The sequence below is a fragment of the Neolamprologus brichardi genome, chromosome 4, assembly GCF_056152115.1.
Source record: "Neolamprologus brichardi isolate AB-2024 chromosome 4, ASM5615211v1, whole genome shotgun sequence".
Taxonomy (NCBI): Eukaryota; Metazoa; Chordata; class Actinopteri; order Cichliformes; family Cichlidae; genus Neolamprologus; species Neolamprologus brichardi.
In genome coordinates this window covers 8,535,468-8,560,040 of record NC_142107.1, presented here as the reverse complement: position 1 = coordinate 8,560,040, position 24,573 = coordinate 8,535,468, and the positions used below count along the sequence as shown (strand labels likewise).

General features: G+C 39.1%; 1 protein-coding gene across 4 annotated transcripts in view; it reads right to left on the bottom strand.

Annotated features, from left to right (window-relative positions):
* cacna1ia (calcium voltage-gated channel subunit alpha1 Ia) overlaps positions 1-24,573 on the bottom strand; it is a 186,527-nt gene that overhangs the window by 65,824 nt on the left and 96,130 nt on the right. For all 4 annotated transcript variants that reach the window (XM_087839747.1, XM_087839749.1, XM_087839748.1 and 1 more), the window contains exons 4-6: positions 19,012-19,145; positions 11,535-11,632; positions 4,739-4,898 (exon numbers count right to left, since the gene is read on the bottom strand). In XM_087839747.1, coding sequence (XP_087695873.1) covers positions 4,739-4,898; positions 11,535-11,632; positions 19,012-19,145 — 392 coding nt within the window. The remainder of the gene's footprint in view (positions 1-4,738; positions 4,899-11,534; positions 11,633-19,011; positions 19,146-24,573) is intronic.

The following is a 24,573-nucleotide window of genomic DNA, read 5'->3' as shown; positions in this document are numbered from 1 at the left end:
TTAGAAATAGGATTTTAATGAGTGCAAAGAAGTCATGGAAGAGGAGCTCTGAAACGAATGTGTCCACTTACTGTTTGTTGTATGAATAGTAGCTTGTATTGTTGTCACCTTGTGTGTGTGTGTCATCATGGCAAAATGTGGTACTGAAGGCACCTATTGAAGCAGGAGCTACCTAAAAAAGCAGTACTTCGGTGGGTGTTTACATCTGCTTGTCTGTCTGTTTGCCAACATGACAGAATCACAACTATGCAGCCATCAAACTTTGCATATGTAGGAGTTAAAAAAGGGTTTTGGCAACAATGTAGTACTGATTACTTAGTACTTGTTTCCTGAAATGTCATCACGTTGACAGGCATTGCAGCTTATGTAATCCTATCTCTGTTTTTATCTAGAGAGCAGGATTGCTGCTCTTTCATTTTGTATTGATTAAGATTGCTTTTGGATGTCCTGATAGAACCAGCTGTATAATTAGTAGTCCGAGACAGAGGCAACAAAAAAGACAATTAGACTGCGTGGCAAGTATCTGCTCATGCATGTACAATTATTACACATGTAAACTACATGCGCCATTACCCCCTGGAAAGTGACTCTAATGAGTAGGAGAGTGTTATCTTTAGTTTCTGTCAGACTTAATGGTATTATTTCAAAATTGTGACTCTGAATTTCCTAACTTGTTTATCATATTTGTTATGAAAAAGCATGCCAAATCTTCCCAAGCTTAATTTAAATAAAATCTTGGCCGTCAGTTCAGTTTTGCATGAAAGCGGTTATTTTAAAAAAACAAGTGCCAAAAAAAGAGGAAAAATAACTTGTTAATTTCAATCAAATGACTAAAAGCAGAAAACCAGGGAATGCACCTGAAAGAGAGCAGATAATCATCCAGTTTAAAATATAGGTAAGTTGAAAACGCATTAACCCACTCAGGTTGCATGTGTTTTGACTTGGCTGTGGAGTAATTGAGGGCACAGTGTGGACGCTCATGCAAAGGTCTGGGTCTGAGAAGGATAAAAATAGTCCCTTTCCATCAGCAGATCAATTACTGAACAAACACATTCACTGTCTCCCGACCTATACCGTTTACTCGCTGCTCCGTCTATATGCGTCACTTCAGTTTCCCTTTTTGCTTCTCTCATTTTACTCTTCTAACAGGAAAAGGTTAGCTAAACACCAACTGCATGCAATGCAGTCACAGTTGTTTTCTCACATGCAACCAGAGCATGCTATTTGCACTGAGTGAAACCTTGCCATACGACCTTTCATTGTCATTTTTCTGCCAGTAATTTATCTGCTTTATTTTTTAAGGAATACTACTGGCATTTCTATAAATTCACCGGGTGGTTAAACAATGTGGAAAACATTGGTTAATAATAAGGAAATATGGAAAATTCCTTCTTTTCAAAATCATGCTGTATTTTTCCTAATTTCTTTTCCATGTTCACAAGCTCTTTATGCTGTTTATTTCTTGTTTTTATGGTTTCTCTTTCTCAATTTTTTGTATTTTCCCTCTGCCCTTTCTTCTCCCTTTAACAATCCCCTATTTTCCAATCCTCTCTCATTTCTCTCATCCTGCTCTCTCCTCTTTAATTCTCTTGTCCTTGCCCTCTATCCTGCAGTCAATAGCAAGACAGATACTACTGACATATATGGCGGCTGAATATCTCCTTTTAACCCCACCACAAACCACACACATGTGCACACGGAATACGCGTGATCAATAGAAACAGTGGCCTTCCCACTGAGAGTCACTTACAAACCATGCATTGATTGGGTGGCACAACAAAGTTTTATGCGCTGACACAGTGGCTTACAGTACCAGTAGAGTTAATACTCCACAACTGTGGGGAAAGGGACTTGCAACAGAGGACATAGAGGACAGAATAGAAAGAGTTTGTCAAAGTAATTCAAATAGGTGTGTTGCTAACTGGATAAATACTGGATTTCAAATATTGAAAGCAAGAAAAGGAAGCAAAAGACACAGAGCACTGTCAGAGTAGTGAGGCATGAATGAAGTGTGTTACCCCCTGCTGGTGACTTTGCACAGCGTGGCACATGAAAACCAAGCATCACACTGAGAATACACCTGCCAGTGGAGTGCAAGGTGGCGAGAAGGCTAAAGAGTAGCAGGAAATAGTGACAGTTTACAGAAACTGAATTAAGTGCAACTGTGAGATACTGTGGTCATAAAAAAATGTGGCAGACAAAGCCTTATCAGGTGAGGAGGTTTATACAACTTGCATGTGCAAAAAATTGTCTTGTCTCTCTGTGGCCATATGGCACAATATATCTGCTGTAGTTTGGAATCTTGGAGGCAATGACATCGTTGTTATTAAAAACAGCAGAAGATAATGGAATTTAATCAAGAAGGTAAGCTGGCTGATACAGGCTGAAATTCAGACACGTGCCAAGATTGTATGACTAAAGCAAAACAAATCACAAAGAAATGTTGAAATCAAAAGGAGCAAAACAGTAAACTGAATGCTGCACTTGACTGCCCACTTCATTATAACCTCTCAAAGAATTAATATCAGACCTTTATTTAGCATAATAGTCCTTAAGCGCTAACACACTAAGACCTTTCTAATTAAACACTCAAGCACGCTGATCAACCTGAATAATATGTTAATACACCACTCTAAAAAAATATGCAAAATAATAGTTTGGTTTAAAAATAAGCAACACTCTGACTGCTAAAAATCTGCTGTTGCATAATCAGCAAATGTGTGGGAGTCAAGTGTGAACTGGCAAGTACAGCCATGGTAAAAGAAAATACACCCTTTGCCAATTCCAAAGTATTACATATCAGGAAAAAATGAAAAATTATCTAGTTCTTACCAGATCTTAAATTTAGGCAAATGCGACATGAGATGAACATTAACATACTTATTTAACCAAACTTAAGCCAAGTGTGAAAATGATGTCCAACCCATTATTAAAGCTTGTAGAACAACCTTGAGCAGCAATAACTTCAAGTAATTTTTCTCTTTATGACTTTATCACTCTGTCACATTGTTGTGGAATATTTTCAGGCCTATTTTTCTTTACGATGTTTTGATTCATTGAAGTTTGACTGGTCCAGTGCAACAACTTGATTCTTTTCTCTTTCAGCCATTCTGTCGGAGGGTTGCTGCTATGATCGGGATCACTGTCATTTAGCTTTAGCTGTCAGACAGATGGCCTCACATTTGACCCTAGAATACTTTACTTGCTTAATGTCATGAGGTGTCTGTATTGATATTATTTAGTCAAACATGGTGCTGTGTGTATATGTTATGGCCAAACATCTCCACTTTAATCTTGTCTTATCAAACTTCTGCTTTTATAGAGTTCACAGTTGTTGATGATCAGTTAATCAAGTGAGACATGCCACTGGTCAATACTGTGCCATCATAACAAGAGACAATACAAAGAGACTCCATCTGGTATACATTTTTGAGATATTATAAGTTGCTATACATCAATACAACCATTATGTCCCAAATTATAATAATATGTATGCATTAAGTCCATAGTAACTACATAAATTGCAAAAAAGTGCAATAAACTATAAAAAATTGAAACATTTCTAGCTAGAGAAATATCAGAGGTTTATCCCTCAAAACTGTAAATGCAAAAACGTTGCACAAAATAGTTTCTAACCACAGGAAATTTATTTTGAGTGTCTTCATAGTTTTATTGTTAAGATACACCAATTTTTATGTACTGCAGGAAATGCAAATTTGCACAGCATGTGCATCAAAATAAACAATTTCCAACAGTGTAATTTGAATTCTAAGCATCCCAGAAACTATACAGAAAGGCATAAACTCAAACATTAATTTTAAAAACACCAGCATATCTTTGTAAATGCCCTATAGGAAAAAACTACATTTTCCGTGAAAGTGACGCCACTTCCGGTTTCGGGCAGGTACTGGCGGACATCAGATAGATCGTGCTGATGTTTATTCCAATGTAGGAAGTGTTATGAACAGCTGATCAGATCGGCAAAGCGTGTTTTTTGGAATATTACGTTTTTGTTGCTGCAAATGCTTTTTTCGCAATTTTTGCAAAGCCATATGTGGAAGGAAACTGTGACCTAGGACAAGCTGAATGGATAAGACGGAAGTACAACTCCTCCGGTTTCATATGCAAAAAGATTATTGTGCTAGTTCATGTGGTTGCAATTCTACTGGGCTTTAAAAATAATTATGCAAAACGGAGTGTGCCCGCTCCGACCGGCCATAAAGGGTTATATATTGTATACCTTAGAACACACACATCAGAAGTGTGTACCTAATACGCTGATGCCAGCATAAAAGAGGAAACCAAGAAAATGAAATCAAACACTGCTGATCTCTGGTAAATGTCACTCACACAGCCATAGACACAGTGGGAGATGCTGTCACACAGGGTCATGAATATTGAGGCATGCAGCTGGGACCTAATCACCTTCTCAGCGGCAAAGTGGGACAACTACTGTTACAGTTGTTTCCTAACTTGAAAGCAAAATGACTGTAGGAAAGATTTATGATAATGTATATAGTAAATTGAAATATTCATTTATCTTGTATGAAAGCCATGAAATTGGGATTAATTTGCTAGTATGCGTGAAATGGATTTTTCACAAGCATCACTTGAAAGTAGAAAGCAATGCGGTTTGATGCTGGGCCAAATCACTGTCATATCTGTCAATAAGCAGTCCAGTTTCTTCACACTATACACACACAACCGTAAACACATGCAGATGCACAATTTAACTCACACAGTGAAGTTTTCCTCAGGGTAGCAACGGTTTCTCAGGAGCCCCGCCCACAGCTGCACCCCGATGATCCCGAAGATGAAGAAGACGAAGAAGCACAGCAACAGCACATTGCCCAGCATGGGTAGAGTGTCTAGCAGCAGGTTCACCAGGATACGCATACCTATGTAAAGCAGGAGAAGAATTAACCAGTAACAGAATATCACAGTCTGGTTAAAAAGGCATTTTATTCTTTGTATGGATGGTAGTTTGCATTGATAATCATCTGAAATGAAAAAGAAAAGATACCCTTTGTCAATTCTAAGGCTTTACATATCACAACATAAAAATAACATTCTAAAATTATTAAAATCCAAACTCAGATAAATAACTGTGCATAACATACTAGAGCAGGTCATTGTTTAGTTAACCAAAAAGTAAACCAAAGTCCAGAAGGAGTGTGTGAAAACTGCACATCCCATCTTTAAATAGCTCATGAAAGTAATGTTTTTCTGTGTGAGTATTTTTACAACGTTGCTTCCGCTGATTGAGGTTACCGGCACAGATGCAGCTTTGCAAACCTAAGCTGTGCTGCATTTCTTTTTAGAGAGAAGAAGCTTTCTTCTGCCAGCCCTTCCAAGCAAGCCATACTGGTTCAGGCTTTTTCTAATTATACTGTTGTGAACTTTAACATTTAACATGCCAACTGTGACCTGCAGAGCCTGAGATGTACGATTTTAGCAAATTCCCTGAGCATTGCATGACCTTGAGGCCAGACCATTTGACCATTTTTCTCTAAGATCATTGCTGATCTTTCCTCGTTTGCTTTCACACACCTAAATCCTCCAAACCAAACTGCCAAAACTTCTACTTCTATTGAGCTGCTAACACTAATGATCAGTTAATCAAATGCATTTGGCTTAATTACCCTTTTAATGGTAAGTGTTTTTCCACACACCGCTTCTGCATTTTGAAATTACTGCATGTTTTTTTTAACTAAATAATGATATGTTGCAATATGCATGCACTGTCATCCATCTGAGGTTTTATTTTTTCTAATGTTAAGATCTAGTAATATTTTTATTATGCTATTATATGCAAAACATAATTTAATTGGAGATTACACATCAGAATTACAGGAGCAGCACCACAACTCCAAACACGCTCCTTCCGGTTCTTATCTATATATGTTCCCCCAGTTCTACAAGCTTTTCATTCTCGTTTATGTGCCTCACCGTGCCTCCCCATTTCAATTCTTTAACTCCTTCACTTCTATTTAGTACATGTGGATCTGTCAGGCCCGGGAGCCGCTGCCAGTCCCCTTCCCCAAACCGCAGCTCAATTCACATCCAAGCCATTCACCTTTACCTACTTAAACGCTGCCAAACATAAAACGAGGATGTGGGTCCAGCTAGTGAAAGATGGCATACTTCCTTTCACACATGACTTTAAATTTTGACTTGTAAATGCAACTAATGAACTTAGTTCTATGCACTATGTCTTAAATGATGTGCTAAAGAAAATATTACATGTTACATGTCTTTCTTTGTGATCCTTTTGCAGTTTTTCTGCAGACCAGTAAATACAGTTAGGTTACATGGTTTGTAACCGGAGTCTGTCATGTATTTGTTTTTAAATGTCTATGTTTCACAAATATATCGTATAATAAACACTTCATTGCAGATATATTTATACCTTTACAAATCTTTGGAAGTAATTCAATAATAAATATATATATAATTTCCAGACATTGATACTTAAAGCATTGTTTTCTTACACATTTGGACATTTAAGTCAGATAACCACAGCATCAGTAGACATTCTGCTTCTGTACATGCATGTACATGCACTGGACACACATATCAAACAGTAGCAGATACCAGTTGGATTGGAAGTTAACAACCTCTCCAGAGGAGTCAGTTTGTAAGACAAATAAATCTTGGACCACTGTAGGAGACGAACTATTTCCTGAAAGATCAAGAGCTTGAAAGGTTGCATATCAGTGACACAGCAGCGTAATCAGGCTACGCGAGGTCTTATTCATGATTAGACAAAACCTAATTGCAGAAATACAAGCGCGTCTCCTGTCGAATGATGATGACCTCATTCCCCATGGATTGGCCTGTCTTGCTGTGATGACACATTGAGACTGTGATTAGCGGAACATAATGACAGCTGATTGGACTAACAAGAGGGAGAGGTGAGACCCACTGATGAGATCACAGTGATCCCGCACTGGCACCTGAGAGTGGTTTGCCTGTGTGTTGGTGTTACTACGAGCGTGATTGCCTGTGTGTATGTCTCTACTTATCTGATGGCGGGTGCATTAGTGTTTTTCGGTGGCATAGCGGGATTCGTGAATAACAACTCTGCAGTAGGTTAATGTGTCACAACAGTGCATCTACACTGCCAACAGACTGTATGACAGGAGAGAAGCTGAGAGAGATGATGACGATAGCTTTACACAAAGACAAAAGCACCTGTAGCTCACTGATGACACAAACACAAAAAGATGCAAACACAAATGTTGGCACTGAAAACAAAATGTTCTCTTTAAAAATCTTTATAAATGTCCCCATTTCCACAAGTTGTAATTGTTATTATCACAATTTTTTAGAGCTTTATTGAAAATACACATGAAAATGCAGTGTATAAGGCAAAAACACAGTTTGTACAATTCTAATGAGCTTGAAAGTCAATATTTGGTATGACCACCTTTAATCTTCAACAATGCCTTGAACTTTCTTCAGAAAGCTTTCTTGTAATTTCTTTAAGTAGCATTCACAAATAGTTCTCCGGGTTTCTTGAAGGACATTTAAAGCTCTTCTTTGGATGTTGACTGTTCTGTTCTTAGTGATCATGATCTCATACTGCTTCAATAACGTTGAGGTCCAGGCTCTGAGGAGGCCAACAGACAATAAATGAAAATGAAGCCATTGCCAATCAGATGTTTTCCAGATGACACTGTATGGTAGTTAAAAAGAGCCCCCACCATCTTTTACAGGATTCTGCAGACACTCACCCTCTGTACATATTGAAATTCAGATCCATCACTCCAGAAGTCCTGTTGCCATTTATGTTCAATCCAGTTCTTCTGCAATTTGCCAGACATTACCCTTTTCTTCCTGTTCTTCTTCCTTAAGAATGGCTTCTTGACAGCCATCCTTCCACTGAGACCATTTCTTATGGGGCTTATCCAAATTAGCTGTAGGGCATCAGTCGGGTCCATGTCAGGACTTTGCTGGATTGATTTCCCCTAATTCTCAAGTACACAAGCTTTTAGGGCTGCCACTTTTTCTTTTGTCTTCCACATCTTTTTTTTTCAAGGACACACTGTACACCATAGAGACATAGGCCAATGAGTGAAAAATGAAGCTACTGTCCAAAAAAACGATGAAAGACCTTCAGAATACCTGGAGAACTCTTGTGAAAGGCCAAGAAAGTCTGGATCCTTGAAAAGAAAATATAAAGAAATGAGGGGTGGCTCAGGACTTTTACACACTACTATATTTGATATTTGTTTGGTCGTCATGCAAAGGCTGCCAATTGGTACAATGTGTTTCATTGATTTGAAGTCTAATGTGATGTGTCTCTAATCTTTCTAGGAACAGAAAGTGGATTTTCTGTCTGAAGAGCGCAGATGAAAGAATTTTTCTTGAATGCACATCTGTTTTCCTCCCCTGGCTAATTTGTCTCATCAACTGGTATTAAATGGAAAGTAGTAGTGTTGCTAGCGTATATGTGTCTCTGCTGGTGGCTGGAGGCGAGTCTAAATGTATTTGTTCCCCCGGGTCCTCGTCATTAGGCCACTCTTCCATTAGGCCTAATTGGGTGATGAGAGGGAGAGATGGATGGAAGGCAGAACAAGAACGAGAATGAGACAGGGCCTGAGGGGGTGTTAAAAAAAGTGAGCATTAAAGAAGAGAAAAAAAGCAAATAGAAAAGAAGGGAAAAATATTCATGCAAACTAAAGAGAAATGCTGAATGGAAGGGACACAAACAAAAGTAACTAGAGAGAAAAGAAAAGTCCTTTTCTAAGCCTCTCTATATATTTACTCCTTCCCTCTCTTTTTCTACCTGCCTCTATCTCTGTCCCCTCATGGCGACTCTGCCGGTTTTCCAGCTCCTGCTGTTCCCAAATAAAGATGGATGCCTCCCTTTGCGCCACAGAGGAAACACATTTAGAGCTACCTGCCTGTGCTATTCATTCAAGACCATGAGACTTCTCTTCTCTTTCATTTCCATACTGTCTGTTGTTTTTTTTTTCTCTGCTGCCATTTGATCTGACACTCCCTCTATCTCGCACCAATTTCATCCAAAAAAGTCTAACACAAAAGCACACATTCTTACGCACACATACGCAACACACACAGGACTATTATCTGCCATTTTGTTACAAATTGTTATGTGTGAGGGGTCAGGATGTGCTCATGCTCCCTGTGTACCTGTGGGCAAAGTAGCAATCCCAACAAAACAAGTAACAAATAGCTTTATCCCCATGCTTCCTCTTCTGTAATGGGGTCACAAATAGGGGACAGAATCAAGTTACTGCTTGCTCATTATGTGCAACTTACTGATAACCAGATAAATAACAATAGTATCCATTTCCAGCACACAGACGACTAAAGTATGAAAAAGTAGAAACAAGAGAAATGAAGAGTGTGGTCATGCATGCATGCATGCATAGCTACATATGCATTCATCTGCTGCATTTCAGTGAAGCAATGTAGCAAGAGATTCATGATATGGTGCATAATTATCTCCTTAAAGGCATATTTGTTACAATCTGTGCATTTATCCCTGGAACAACATATGCAGTCTGCTGCATATATCTTCTAACCATACTGCTGGAAGCATGATAAAGTGAGCATCTTCATGTTCTTCCTGCTGCGAGTGTTGTTGTAAGATATTCTGTTTAGCCAGTTCTTCATTTGTGGCCCCACCTGTAAGATTGCTTCTCCTTCAGACCGTGTAGAGGAACTAATATTAATTCAAATGGGTACATGAAAAATAACAGGAGAAGTGAATATATTAAAAAGAAAGAGCAAAACAGATATTTGACATGCTGGCTCTGCAAAGCCACATATCGACTATTTTCCATGCAAGCCCGAAGAACTGCTCACCTCTCTCTATCCTCTGTCTGCATCTTTCTTCCCCAGCTATTATATTACAATTATCATCTAGCTCTGAAATGTCCATTCTTAACTGTAATGGCATGAAGTTCAAAGTTCAAACTGAGCATTACAACAGGGAAAAAAGGTCATTGTAGTGAGTTTGAACATCATATAGATGCCACATGGGGTGATCTTAGTATCTGAAAAGCTGCTGATCTACTGGGATTTTCCCGTATAGTCATCTTGATGGTTTGCAGAGAATGTTCCAAAAAGGAGAAAAGAGAAAATATTCAGTGAGCAGCAGTTCTCTTGGGTAAAATGCCTTGTTGATGTCAGAGGTAGGCAACAGTAGCTCAAATAACCATTCATTACAACCAAGCTAGAGCATCTGTAAATACACAGGATATTGGACACTGAAGCAGTTGGGCTACAGCAGCAGAAGACCACAACAGGTGACACTCCTGTCAGCTAAGATCAGGAGACGGAGGCTACATTTCACATGAGCTCATCAAAACTGGACAATAGAAGATTGGAAAAATCCTGCCTGGTCTGATGAGTCTCGATGTGTGCTTTGACATTCGGATGATAGGGTCAGAATTTGGTGTAAACAACACGAAAGCCTGGATCCATCCTGCCTTGTATCAAAGCTTCAGGCATGGTGATGTCATGGTGTTGAAGATATTTTCCAGGCATACTTTGGGATCCTTAGTACCAACTGAGCCTACCTGAGTACTGCTGACTACATCCATCCCTTTATGCTCAGATTGTACTATATCTATTTCCAGTGAAGAACATGCCATAAAGCTTAAATCATCTCAAAGTTACTGCACACAAATGGCCTCCACAGTTCCCAGATCTCAGTCTTAGAGTGCACTTTCAAAACATATAGGCTAATAAAACTAATAGTAATAGCTACTACAGTAAAGTTAAAAATGAATCTGGTTCTCTTGATGAGTACTGAACACAAGTGCCTGACTACTTCAGTTCATGTTTATGACCTTTAAGGAATGATTTCCTATAATATCTTTTTTTTTTCTTAAATACATTAAAAAAAATACCAGTGTGTGAATGTGAGAGTGAATGAATAGTGGCATTGTAAAGCGCTTTGAGTGCCTTGAAAAGCGCTATATAAATCCAATCCATTAAAAAAAATACATAACCCAAAATTAGCATTAGCTTGACCAATCACTCAAGTACTGGAACAAAGTGATTGGACTGGTCTGAAATTGGCCCAGGCAGGCTAATTGCTCGCTTGCAATCATTAGGAGATGTCTGTCAGGGCTGCAGAACAAAGAAATCAATTGGAGTTAAAAAGTTTGGCCAAGCGCTGAGTTTTTGATGAGAGAAACAGGGTTATGGTCACACGCCGATCAGTGAAGCAGCATTAATGGACGGTTTGTAAATCTGATAAAGCCGTGACTCACGGTTTGAACTGCCTGCATGATTAAGCATACGATAAATGTTTAATGATGCCCGCAGGGAACAGGTGGCATGTGAATGCAGGAAAAAAGCAAAATATGTAATACATATACATGAATTTCCATGTTGATGCATTTGGACTCTATGTGAACTGACAGAAATACAGATCTACAAAGAGAAAGTACAAGCAAAAGTATACCTCAAAGGCCACATGGAGACACGAAACATTAAACAGCAAAGAATTTGCCCAGAAACAAACACACACAAAATGTTAATGACGATCTCACTTGGCACTCTGTTAATGGCTTTGAGCGGCCGAAGAACCCTCACTGTCCGAATGGCTGACAGGTTGATGTTCTGCAGGTCCAGCGAGTACTCTACCATCCTGAATATACAGACAAAGAAGCAAAAAGGAAGAGAGAGATCAGTTAATCATTTAATCATGAACTGTCACTGTCTTGATCGGTCACTGGTTCAGCCTAGGAGAAAAACCGATTAGCATAGCCCCAGCTTCAACACAGATCTCTGTCCGCGATTCAAAGCCACTGGTCTCTCTTTGATCTAGTCTCACCGGTGCCCTCCCTTAGCTCCATGAATCTCAGCTGTATGGGAAATTTACTGCACGTGAAAGTGCAACCCTCCAGAGAAAACGCTCGGTTGGGGTGGGACTGCGGGGTATAAAGTGACAAAGCATCAAAAAGGGAGAATAACATGAAAGAGAGGTGAGGAAGAAGAAAAGAGCAGGGGGAAAAAGGGATTCATTCTATTCTAAGTGTTGCCTGCAGGATGTTGCGGCTCAGTCAGTGCCTGGCATCTGTTAGCAAGTCATTTCCACAGCATGGCTAAGCTGTTTGTGCCCCCAAACCCAAACCACTTTCATAGGAGAACGGTCACGGTATGAAAGCACTGTGTACGTCTGAATGTGCCATACACTACTACATGACTGTAATCACACAGAGTGAAGTGAATGTATGAAATTTACAGTATATGTGTAATAAATGACAGAATAAATAACACTGTGTGCATGTATATGCGAACAAACTGTGTGGATTGTGTAATACTTACGTGCGTTTGTCCAAGAGCGTGCACAAATTAAATGTGCCTGGGGCTACGACAGTGTCGGGACAGCATGATACCAACAACAGCGCATCCAACACAAGCTAATAACACCCAAAGCACATCCGCTGGCTTTGTAAAAAACAAGCCAAGCTCACTGTCTCTCACATAGATAGACTTATGAACCGTGTCATTTCCAATAATGTGAAACTTTATTGATCCCAAAGGGAAGCTTTCTCCGTTTGCCCTTCAACAACAAGCACAGAGTCATCAGCCGAGGAGCACCCCAGCTCACACTTAAGTAGGATTACTTGTTGTACAAGGGGTTTAACGGCTGCACAACCTACAGGGAGTCAACTCTAACCACTAACAATTTATTCATATGGTTGTGAAATATTTAAAAACTAGGGTTGCACTTTTAGGTGAAATGCTTACTTGTGTTTTGTTTTAAACTTACTCCTATAGTTGTGGGTTTTTTTGTAGTTTTTGAGTCTTATACTGTAGCTGGACGAGACCATCATTGCAAGGGAGAATTTTCTCAGTCAAAAACAGGCCACAATGCCAAACCACAGAGAAGAACGGAACAGTTTTAGGGGTGGGGCTACTAGCTTTTCTACTAGTTTTAATGCAAAAAGGATTTGACATAGGCTGCTGGGAGCCTGAATAAAGGGCTAAAATGCCAAAAGCTAGCTTTAAAGCAATTAAAAAACACATGTCCTTCTCTTAGTTAGCTCAAGGACAAATACTAAATGTAAATGTGTTGATTGAATAGGTTATAGGCTGAGTGATACACTATTAGATAGAGACAGCCTACCCAAAACACATATAATCGCTTAGATGAGTGCAGATATTGCAGCTTTGTTAGTGATCCAATTACATCCTGATCACACACAGAGCAACAAAGAAATTAAAAATGAGAACAGAAGATCATTAATGTGCATGCATGTGTGTGAGTCTTTAGACATGTACGTCTTTGTGTGTGTGTGCATGCATTCTATCTATAGAAGTGTCTCTTCCTGTGCACATCAATCAGGCCGATGTGTTTGGGAGGGTAATTAGTGGACTGCCGCAAGCAACCTTTTTATTATTGCTTTTTTGCTCGCGATACCTTCATCTCATTCATGCTTTTATGTAACCACACTGTGTGTGTGTGTGTGTGTGTGTGAATGTGCCTTTCTATATCAGTGTAAAATGTAAAATGTAAAATGTAGCGCTTCAGCGGAAACCTAGTGTGAGCCTAGTGTCAGAGATCAGGCACAGTTTCAGCATAAAGGATGATGAAACACTTGAAACAATCTAGATGTCAAATATGTCGTGACATGAGAGCAAAGTTAGCAATTAGCCACAATCATAAAACCCAAAAGTTTAAGTTCTGCATTGGGAAATGTGCGTTTTGGCATCATTTATATATGAAACACAAAAAGAGACTGCTCAACTGTGATGATCTCCTCGTAAAATAATGAAAACTGAACAACAGCTGCAGCGCTTTCTTGTTTTTGTCTCATGTAATTATGAATTTCAGCTGAGCCTCATAAAGGCTGTTAAGCATATTTCTTACTATTTATATCCTAATAGATTTATCTTTATAGTGTCATCCAAGGTGACAAAGCTTTTTAGACCTAGTCTCTCATTTCCATGAAAAGGTCCTAAAGGGTCAAACCTACTCTGTAACTCATCACGTTACAGGCTGTAAAGTGATGAGTGCGCTCTACTGATGACCTCCGAGTCTTGGCATAGCACATCTTACTTGCATAAGCAGAAACACAAAGGTCAGAAACCTGAAGTGTAGACCACAATGTCAACACCTTATGGAATAAACATTGACTATCTGTCTGAAACATAGCAATCTTCCCCATTAAAGGGAGCCTCCAGAACCAAAGTGCCATTATAAACTATGGAAGTGCAGTTTCCTTTTCACCATTGGTGCCAACACAGAATAAATGTTTCCACAACTTACAGCTGAGTCTCCTTAATAATCCTTTCTGGATGAGGAAAACCTGTCTCATCATGTGTTTTGTAGGTTCTTAGTCATGCAATTCATGGTAGTCTTGTGAGCTTGAAAATGTTTCAGCGCTCATCCAAGAGCCTTCTTCAAGAGTCTCCCAGGTAATAAACTCTTAGTGGGGGTTCTTCATTTTGGAGGTCCTTCAGGTGATTCTGGGTCTTTAACCCACTATTGGTCATACGAGTCATCACATGAACCACAGTGCATCATCCAGTTGCCTTCTTTTTTAGTTTTCAAGACTGGTCTCATCATAATTGGCATCAGCTTCAGTCAAGATTAGGGTTGCCAAAAACTGATACTCAGATATTAATCAATACTAAAACTAATACTGAATTAAAATACACATTGCAAAAATATTGATGCAAACAGTGCCATCAGAGCTCCTCCCCTCACTAACGTTTATGACACTGGACAGGAGGAATACAAAGAGGTCAGTGAAGCTCCTGCTTCAACAACATTGAAGTATCGAACAGTTATCAGTGTTAACTCAGCCAGCAAATGCATTAACAGTAGCTGTTTAACTGTTAGCAATTACCAATAGCCACATTAGCCATCTGTTTTTATTAATGTAGTGATTAGCAGGCTGTTAGAAAAAAGATGAATAATTATTGCCGGCTGAACGGGTCATGGATCGAATATTGAGCCGTGGCAGAGCGGATTATGGACACATGGTGAACTGCCTGTAAAGAGCAGCAGGGAACTAGAGTTAAACGGAGCAGAGAGTCCAGAGTGTGGAGAACTAATCTGAGCAAATAAAGAGTGAAATTCGGAGTACAGCAGCCAAATCAGTTTGAAATTTTTGTATTGTGACAATACAAGAGCACCTAAAGAGCTGTGCCTAGTCAAGGCACAGCTCTTTAGCATACTCCATAGACCAGCATCATTCATTTTTCCACGATTTCTTTGACCTGTTAAATTTCTTCAGCTTTTTCCTTGGCATCCATTCATCTGTCCATTCATTTTCTTCCACTTATCCAATTCAGAGTCACGGGGGAGGGGCTGGAACCTGTTACAGATGTCATGCAGTGAAAGAGGAGGTACACCCTGGACAGGTTGCCAGTATGTTGGCATCCTTGGTGTACATTAGAAAAAGATGCATAAGTTAAAGCTGACTTTCAATAAAAAGGGTCACACTTCTTTGCTGAATCATGAATTTCAGTGATATTGGCACAAAGATACGGAATTTGCATGCTGTCACTGCAGATACCACACAAAGTGGGGAAAAAATTAATGTCAGTGCAGTGGAAATGAAAAAACAAACCAACATTTTTCCTGTGAGGTGTCTGGTGTTAAAGACAGAAAGGGAAAACCACTCTTGACAAAAGAAAGGAGCGTATGGGGCCAAAGGGTGGATGTTCATCTGAGCATGTCAAGAAGAAAGAAAGAGCAGCGAGGTGAGTCAAAAAGAAACAAAAAAGAGGTGTTGCCCGTAGGTAACAGGCATGGAGCTCATAGCAGAATGTTGACTGTGATTTGGCCCAGAAAAGCTGGCACTGCCCTCTGCAATTAGCCTAGACGCTAATCTAATGGGTGCTGCCAAGAGGCAAACGAAGACTGAGGTGTTCGCACAAATGCATACACAAACACAGGCAGGCGCACGCACGCAGATTAAACACAGCAAAGGCATAAGCTGACAGACTGTAATCTGTGTGGGTAAGTCTGTGCCATAAACGCGCACATAGACTCGTGCGAGCTGTGTTTGAGCATCCGCTGAGGATAAACTGATTCAGCACAAATGAAGATGAATGTCCCTGCATCGACCCTGGAAAGTCTGTAGCTTTATCGTTGTTTGTGCGCCATTATACCAGCCACTCCTCCCATCCATCTCCCTCTCCCTCACATAGTCGTCACTTCGGAGGACATTACATTTCCTTATGCTCATTTTCTGGAGACTTTTTAAACCAAGTCTACATACTAAAAAGCTTTATGTATTTATGGTATGAGGGCTTCATTTTCCCGACCTCAGAATAGAGTTGAATCCCCCAGATGTGGGCATCTCCTCACCCCCCGCACACCCCCCAGGACCAAAACAAACACAAACACACCACACACCACACAGAGGGACTTTATCACCTGGCATGTCTGAGCCTCGTATTTCACTTGGGTTAAAGCAGGTGTTTGAGCAGGTGTGTTTACTTTGGTTTTGTGCACATGCATCCATCTAGCACATCTGCCTTGTATTTTCCTCACGCATTAACAGCATGTGTGAAGAATACTTGCAAGAACAAGTTAAACCTGTAATATATGAATATATGACCAGAGACATGCATGTTGTTGCCGACATGTAAGTGTTACATGTTCTTAGACTGATTTGATGTCTTTTCATAACTGTGCCAAGCTACATTTTTGATCAATATCTGGTGAACACCCAATACTTTACCAAGCAGTATCTCGGTATGTGATACTGTAGTGTCTGTGGCAGAATATCAGGGACTCTTAATAACATGACTTTGATTTAATTATTTATCTTTTTTTTAAATTCTTTGAAATTAACATGTAAGTGCTGATGGCTTAACAAGAGCTGCTGTCTCACTCTGCTGGAGCTGCTGAAAAATACAGAAACATTTGAAACGGCCGCACAATCAGAGCAAACTGGATGGCTGTTATTGCATAGTGGTTTTGCCGCTTCGTTCACACCACACAGTGACTTTTTCTGGTCGAGTGTTATGTCAAAGCCTGTTTTCCAAGCAGTTTTTAAAGACACATCAATGACAGCAAAGCTTTTCAGTGGCCTGCCATCAAGTTTAGTCAGTGGCAGGTAAAAGTGCAAAGCTGCTACCTGAAGGTTTTCTACACCGACCTTTGCTTGTTTCATAACACAAGAGTCACTCAGAGCTGTGCCACATCCACTGTTACAGTTTTGTGTGTAAAGCAATAAAACATCTATTTGTAAAATGCCTCCATAGTTTTATTTCACAGTTTTATTTGTTTCTATACCATTTTGACTCTGACTCTGGTCCACACAGGGTCATACCACAAATTTAAACTGGTTCTAATTTCATAATTTTAACATAAATTCATGCATAAAACTATATGACCTCCATGCAAAATAATAGCCATTTACTTGTCATCCTTCTGTTAAATATACACATAGTAGAATATGTGAACATATCTAGATTAACTGAAAATGATATGGGTCACATTTAATTAATCCATCCATCCATCCATTCGCTTCCTCTTATCCTTTTCAGGGTCGCGGGGTGTGCTGGAGCCTATCCCAGCTGTCATAGGGCGAGAGGCGGGGTACACCCTGGACAGGTCGCCAGTCTGTCGCAGGGCCATTTAATTAATCTTCCCTCTAATTTCTTTTAAGATGCTTAGAAAACAAATATTATTTCTAAGTAAATAGTAGAAGAGACTTGACCAGAGTAATAGAGACAGATTGCAATAATTAAAGCTGGGTAACAGCAAGCCAGTCAGCCAAAAAGTCATTCAAATTAAATGGCAAAATAGGCTGTTAATCTTTGCTCTTAAAAATAACACTTGTGTTTTCTGGATCTGCCGTCGAATAAATAGCATAATGACAGCATAATTTATTAATGTCTACAAAACCCATTATAAAAAATATTATATATACTTCAAATCTAATCTTGTGGTTTTAAAGATTTAAAGTTGTACGTGCTAAAAGTCATTGCCACTTACGCTATAACATTTTGTCTATTGCTTCTGCAGAAATTGTCTGCAGAAATTGCTGATGGGGCTGTTTTTGCTGGTTTTAATGTTTTGTCGCTCAAGATCTTTTATGATAATGTTTTTACCTTTTAAAGTTATTCACAGAAAGTAAAAAAGACTCGAGATTTTTAACATTGTTCTCATTTTTTGTTTTACATCTTCCCAAAGCCTTGTCAGATGAACTAAACAACACTTTCATTAACATCACTTCTCATATTCATATTCTACTTTATTCATGTACTACTTTAAGCGATGTTTGGCTAAATGCCCTCTTTTGTCCTATAGCCCACTATTTCAGTTCTTTTAATCACTGTTTGGTACATTTAGTGATCTATTTAAATTGCTATCCAAACTTTTAGCTAGTCATTTCCATCTGTCAAACATAACCTTACCTTTTTTCCCAGCAGACACTGTTTAGCTAACAATTACATTAGCTATTTATAAGTTTGGGGAAACCATTTGGGGAAATCACTTGGATGAGTGACAAAATGTTTTTCCTACTAAAAATACTACATTAAGATGAACAGAATAAACTTTTTGGGAATTATATTAGCTTACGTTAGCTAAATGCTATCAGATGACATTTTGCCATATGTCATCGGATAGCATTTATCTAACTATTAGCCATTTTTTTAACATGTATTTTTATCACTTTGACAATCACGTATCTACTTTAGTTATATAGAGATTGCTGTCTATTTGTACTATTTAGCCATTACGTTTTTTCCCCAACATTAGTTTAGCATCTGTATCCATACACCTTCTGGCTGCTGCAGCAAGTATGCAGAGTTCCTCTTTTTATGAATCATTGGTATATTGTATATTGTCTAGTCCAGTACTAAAATGGTTGATTTTATGCCTTTATTTTTTTTAAAGAATATTTTAAACTGTTTATCCTTATTTTCTGACAGGATAATAGACAGGGAGCCTTTCAACATATGGGTTACCTGCTCAGACCAGTGATCAATATTAGATCACTGGTGTGAGAAGTATTAGAAGCCTACTGTGCTTGTATAATGATTTTTGCTTACCCTGCCATGACTATGAAGAAGTCCAGTCTGTTCCAGGTGTCGCCCAGGTAACAGCGACGGCCAAAGATCCCCAGAGCCACCATCTTTACCACCATCTCCAAGGCGAAGAAGATGTAGATGAATGCATCAAAGGCCTATGAGCAATGGGAGGAAGACAAACACAAAGGAAAATGAGCTGAAGATAGAAAAAAATTAATGCTTTTATATATTTTACATGAAACACACGGGCCAGACATCTGTTTTATCTGGTGTGTTCAAGAGATTAGTGGGCTCAAGCTGTTGATAAAGCTCCCTCTTCATTTTTTTCAACTCTGATTTTCAGTATTGGAAGAACAGTCATTCTCTAATAGAAAAATTGTCTGAACTTTAAAAAGTGGTTGCTTTTAATTGCTAACGGTGCAAATTGGGGGAAAAAAAAATCACTGATAGTACTATGAAAACTGAAAGATTAAAACTAAATGGTACACGTGCCCTGAAGCAAGCTTCAAGCAATTCCTTAGTTCAGCCCTGTATCTATTCAAACACTTAAACCAGCGCATGACCTTTTATTCTCAACAGCAATTTTAACACTCTAAATACGGCACAACACAGTTGATTTCAAATGATCACTCACAAGCAAAATAATATTCAAGAATGATGTGTTCTGATCTATTTGTGTGTGTGTGTGTGTGTGTGTGTGTGTGTGTGTGTGTGTGTGTGTGTGTGTGTGTGTAGATTGCTGGACTGTAAAAAGGCTTAACAGCTAAATGTGTGTATGCACTGCAAACATAGTCTGTACTACCATAATAGAGCATCACACAAAACACACAGTGCTTTGTTTGAACCTGCCTACTCTATAATACTTAAATCACAAAAGAAGTAGGAAGTGATCAGGAATAAGAAAGAGGAAGATCCAGGTCAAACCTCAGAGAAAACAAAGATGAAAAGCGAAAACATGGTGAGAGATAACCAGAACGATAGAGACAGATAAGAGCACATGTCCTGATTACATTATTTTACACAGATCGCTAGCTAAACCACCTATTGTATTTTGGTAACAAAAAATCTTTCCCACTGCCTTGCCGAAGGCTCTGTGACTGTGCTTCCTGCCGAGTCACATGTTCCTACACTATATAACTCAAGCTGCTACATCTTCACATGGAGATTACAGGACCAAGACCAAGAAATTCAAATGAAGTCATGCCTGCTAATTAAAAATCATTGAATATAATCTTCATATATAATCTTTATAATCTTCTAAAAGTTCAAAATCTCAGGAAAGACAAAAATTCTGTAGTCAACTCTGTAGTCACTAAATATGAGAGCAATGAGCAGACAAATAGAATAATAAATGGTGTAAAGATACATTACAGATACAGTACCTGATGACTTTCAACAACCAAGACATTTTATATAGAAATAACAGGACAGATTACCAAAATAAACTCTAAGGTTATTACCTTCCCTAAGTAACATAAGACATAAAATGGATTCAGTGGTAGAAACAACATTCTTTTCCACTCAGTAATGATGAACAATTGCAAGATGGTGTTTGCAGCTATAGACCAAATAGAATGAGACAAATGGTGTGTGAAATTTTGAGGATTTATTCATGCAGCACCACTGGCAGAAGCCTGGGATGTTGTTTTTGTCTCCATCTAGAAATAGCAAGAGTCAAGAGATTGGATTCAGAAACAGTAATCTATTCTCTGGTTGGGCACTGTCTGTATTGTTTGTTATTTTCAAAGATCAAAATCTCTAAAAGCAGGGACAGAGGTGAGCTGGTACAAATTTATGCACTGCAAATGTATAAATCTCTGCTTTTGGGTATGCAAGGATGGTTTTGTGTGTAAATATACAGGCACGACTTTGCCTTGTAATGCATCGGAAACCAACATGTGTGTTCCATCGCTGCTCATTCAAACGCATACAGAAAAATACACACACCAGCTCATATACAGCTAGTATACAGAGCTGGCAGCTTTCAATGGGAAAGATGAGAAAATCAGGCTCACATGCTGTTTAAATTATGTTTTGATAAATAATGCAGCCTGCACGCTTCACATGTAATCCGACATTGGCTGCACCAGTTGAATCCCTGTCGTGCTCTGCTCTGAGTGAAAGGGGAATGAATTCATCATCGTTATTTGTCACTACCGCCAGCTTCCTCTTCAGTCAACCTATCAGGTTTCATCATCAACATGATTTGTATAGAGGTTGAGGCTGTCTTGTGATGGGCCCTTTCATGATTTGAAATAGGAGCTGGTGTGGAAGCTACTTTATATGCTGTCATTGTACCACTTATTTGGCAAGAGGAAAGGACATGGTAAGTAGGTCGTAAGGATTGTGATGTTGGACCATTTAAAAATAAAATTATGTTGTGTGTGTGTCTTACTCTACTTGTGACTGACAAAATTAATCAGTGTATAAAACCAAAGGCACCACAGGGACAAATACTCACTTAACAAAATAGGGCAGGAAAGGGAATACCAGACACAGTGATTTATAAAGTGTACGTGTGTTTTCTGAACATCTGAAGCGCTACTAAAACCTATAACAGGTGCAGAGTTGAAGATATAATGAATCGAAATCCATGTACCATCCAAATCAATTGATGAAAAGAAAATAACTTTTTTCATGAGAAATAATTGCAAATGCAGACTGGAGTTTTTGGATTTGATTTTTAACACTGACTGAAGCTCCTGATTGGGAGTCCTTTGACTTGTGGAACTTAACCCTTTAAGACCTACCATAGAACCAAGTCCGCCAGAGCTTATATTATATTTTTACATGCTGTGGAGCCATTTTTGGGAGCATTTCAAGTTGCTATACATCAATACAACCATTACAGCCTAAATTTTAATAATATGTATGCATTAAGTGCATAGTAATTACATAAATTGCAAAAAAGTGCAATAAACTACAAAAAAATTGAAAATTGTTTTTGTTTTTTTAACATATATTTCTAGTTAGAGAAATTTAAGAGGCGTATCCCTCAAAACTGTAAATACGAAAAAGTTGCACAAAATAGTTTCCCACCACAGGAAATTTATTTTGCGTGTCTTCATAGTTTTATTTTTGAAATACGCCAATTTTTATACACTGCAGGGAAAACGAAAATAAATATTATAGTGCAAATTTGCAAAAAAAAAGCATATGCATCGAGATAAACTATTTCCAGCAGTGCAATATGAGTCCTAAGCATCCCAGAAACGACACAGAAAGTCATAAAGTCAAACATAACTTTTATAAACACCAGTATAGGCTCATGAGGCCCTGATGGTAAAAAACTACATTTCCGCGAAAATGACGTCACTTCCAGTTTCGGGTAGGTCATGGCGGACACACGATAGTTCGTGCTGACATCTATTCCAACGTAGGAAGTGTTATGAACAGCTGATCGGATCGGCAAAGCGTGTTTCTGGAATATTATGTTTTTTTTGCTGCAAGCGCTTTTTATGCAGTTTTTGCAAAGCTATATGTGGAAGGAAACTGTGACCTAGGACAAGCTGATGGCATAAGATGTAAGTACAACTTCTCCGGTTTCATATGCAAAAAAAATTATTGCGCTAGCTCACGTGGTTGCAGAGCTACTGGGATTTAAAAGTAGTTGCGCAAAACGGAGCGTGCCCGCTCGGACCGGTTTTAAAGGGTTAAGAGGAAATATCTATTAAACAGTCATAAAGAGTTTTTATTGGTGCTGTCAGCGTTAATCTTGTTAAAATTACGTTAACGCCATAACCGCATTAATGCGGCCAACCTCTGTTAGCTCGTTAACGCAGCTCCCCCGTGCGAAGGCTGCACGGTGTCAACGCATTAGCACGGTTAGCTCGTTAACGCGTTAGCGCCGTTCAGCACCTCACACGGGGGTTTGCCGCGTTAATGCGGTTATGGCGTTAACGTCCTTTTAGCGAGATTTACGCTGACAGCACTAGTTTTTACATTTTTTTTTTTACCTGCCTAACCCGGTCGTGTTTATTCATATTACTTACAGGGGCATACGTTTTTTTCAAGATTATCACCCTACATCCAATCGTTTGATTTTAGAATCTGAAACAAACTCTTAACTGAAGCAATATCTGCCAGACAACAATTTTCAAACTCAGTCTGGCTTTAGATTTGTTCATAGAACCGAAACTACAGCTATTTTGGCAACAAATTATGTTCTTACTGATTCAGACAGGAGGCAAGATTGTGCTGCTTTGTTCATTTGAATCTGTTGGCCAGTTTCTTTATGGTCAATCAGTGATACTAGTTTAGGCAACAAGGTGGATTAGGAGCTACATTTTAGTTTAAACAGCTGGATGTAAGTCTAGTTTGTAAAGGAGTCCTCTAAGGCTCAGTTTTAGACACTGTTTCATTAGCTCATTGTGGACTTCAGGAGAGAGAAAAGAGACACCCATGCCTCCATCTACATAAATGGCACAGCTGTTGAACGGGTCTCCAGCTTCAAGTTCTTGGGGACCCACCTCTCTGAGAATCTGTCCTGGTCAACTAAGACCTCCAGCCTGGTGAAGAAGGCACATCTGCACCTTTTTTTCTTTAGGACACTGAAGAAGAACCTCATGTCTACTGACATACTGGGTAACTTCTACCACTATGTGATAGAGAGCATCCTGACCTACTGTGTCATAATTGCTCTGTTGCTGACCACAAAGCACTGGAGTGGGTGGTGAAAACCGCCCATTGCATCACAGGGACTCCACTTCCTGCCATTGAGGGTGTCCACAAGAAAAGATGTCTACGCTGAGCACACGTCTTTATCAGGGACCCCCCTCATCCTGCCAATAAACTGTTCCAGCTCCTCCCCTCCAGAAGACGCTACAGGACCCTACTGACTAAAACCAGCAGGTTTAGGAACAGCTTCTTCCCCACAGCTGTCACCCTACTGAACTCAGTCCGCCGCTGAACCCTTCCATCCACACTCACTTAATCCTTCTACACTCCTCCTATCCCTTCCAATGACCATGATCATGACTGTCATTCATGCTCAACATTTACCATATGCTGACATTGGTTACTGCCATAGTTTTAGAACACTGACATAGCATAGTCTCTGTTATAGTGCGTACACTGTTCACTATTATAGTCTGTTCAGAGCACTATGCTTCCACTACTGTAGATATATTCATAAGACTCTGTAGATCTGTTTACCACACACCGGTACGTCTGCATATATGTAGCACATCTGTGTATATTTGTTCATAGTACATCTGTATATCTGCCTGTCTGTATAGCAATATAGAACATCTGTATGCTATACAGATCATCTCATATGTATACAATAGTGCATATGTATATTTGCTCTCTACTTAACTCATCTGTATATAATCTGCTCTTTTTGCACTTACTCCTCTTGCACTTCTGATTAGATGCAAACTCTATTTCCTTACCCTGTATTTATACATGTGTGTAATGGTAAATGGACTGGTTCTTATATAGCACTTTTCTACTCTTCTGAGCACTCAAAGCTTTACACAACTTGTGCATTCACCCACTCACGCTAGCACATTTTCTTAGTGCTTTCTAAATAACATTTACACTTTGTTATCTTTACTCTATCACAGTGCTTCACATTTCATA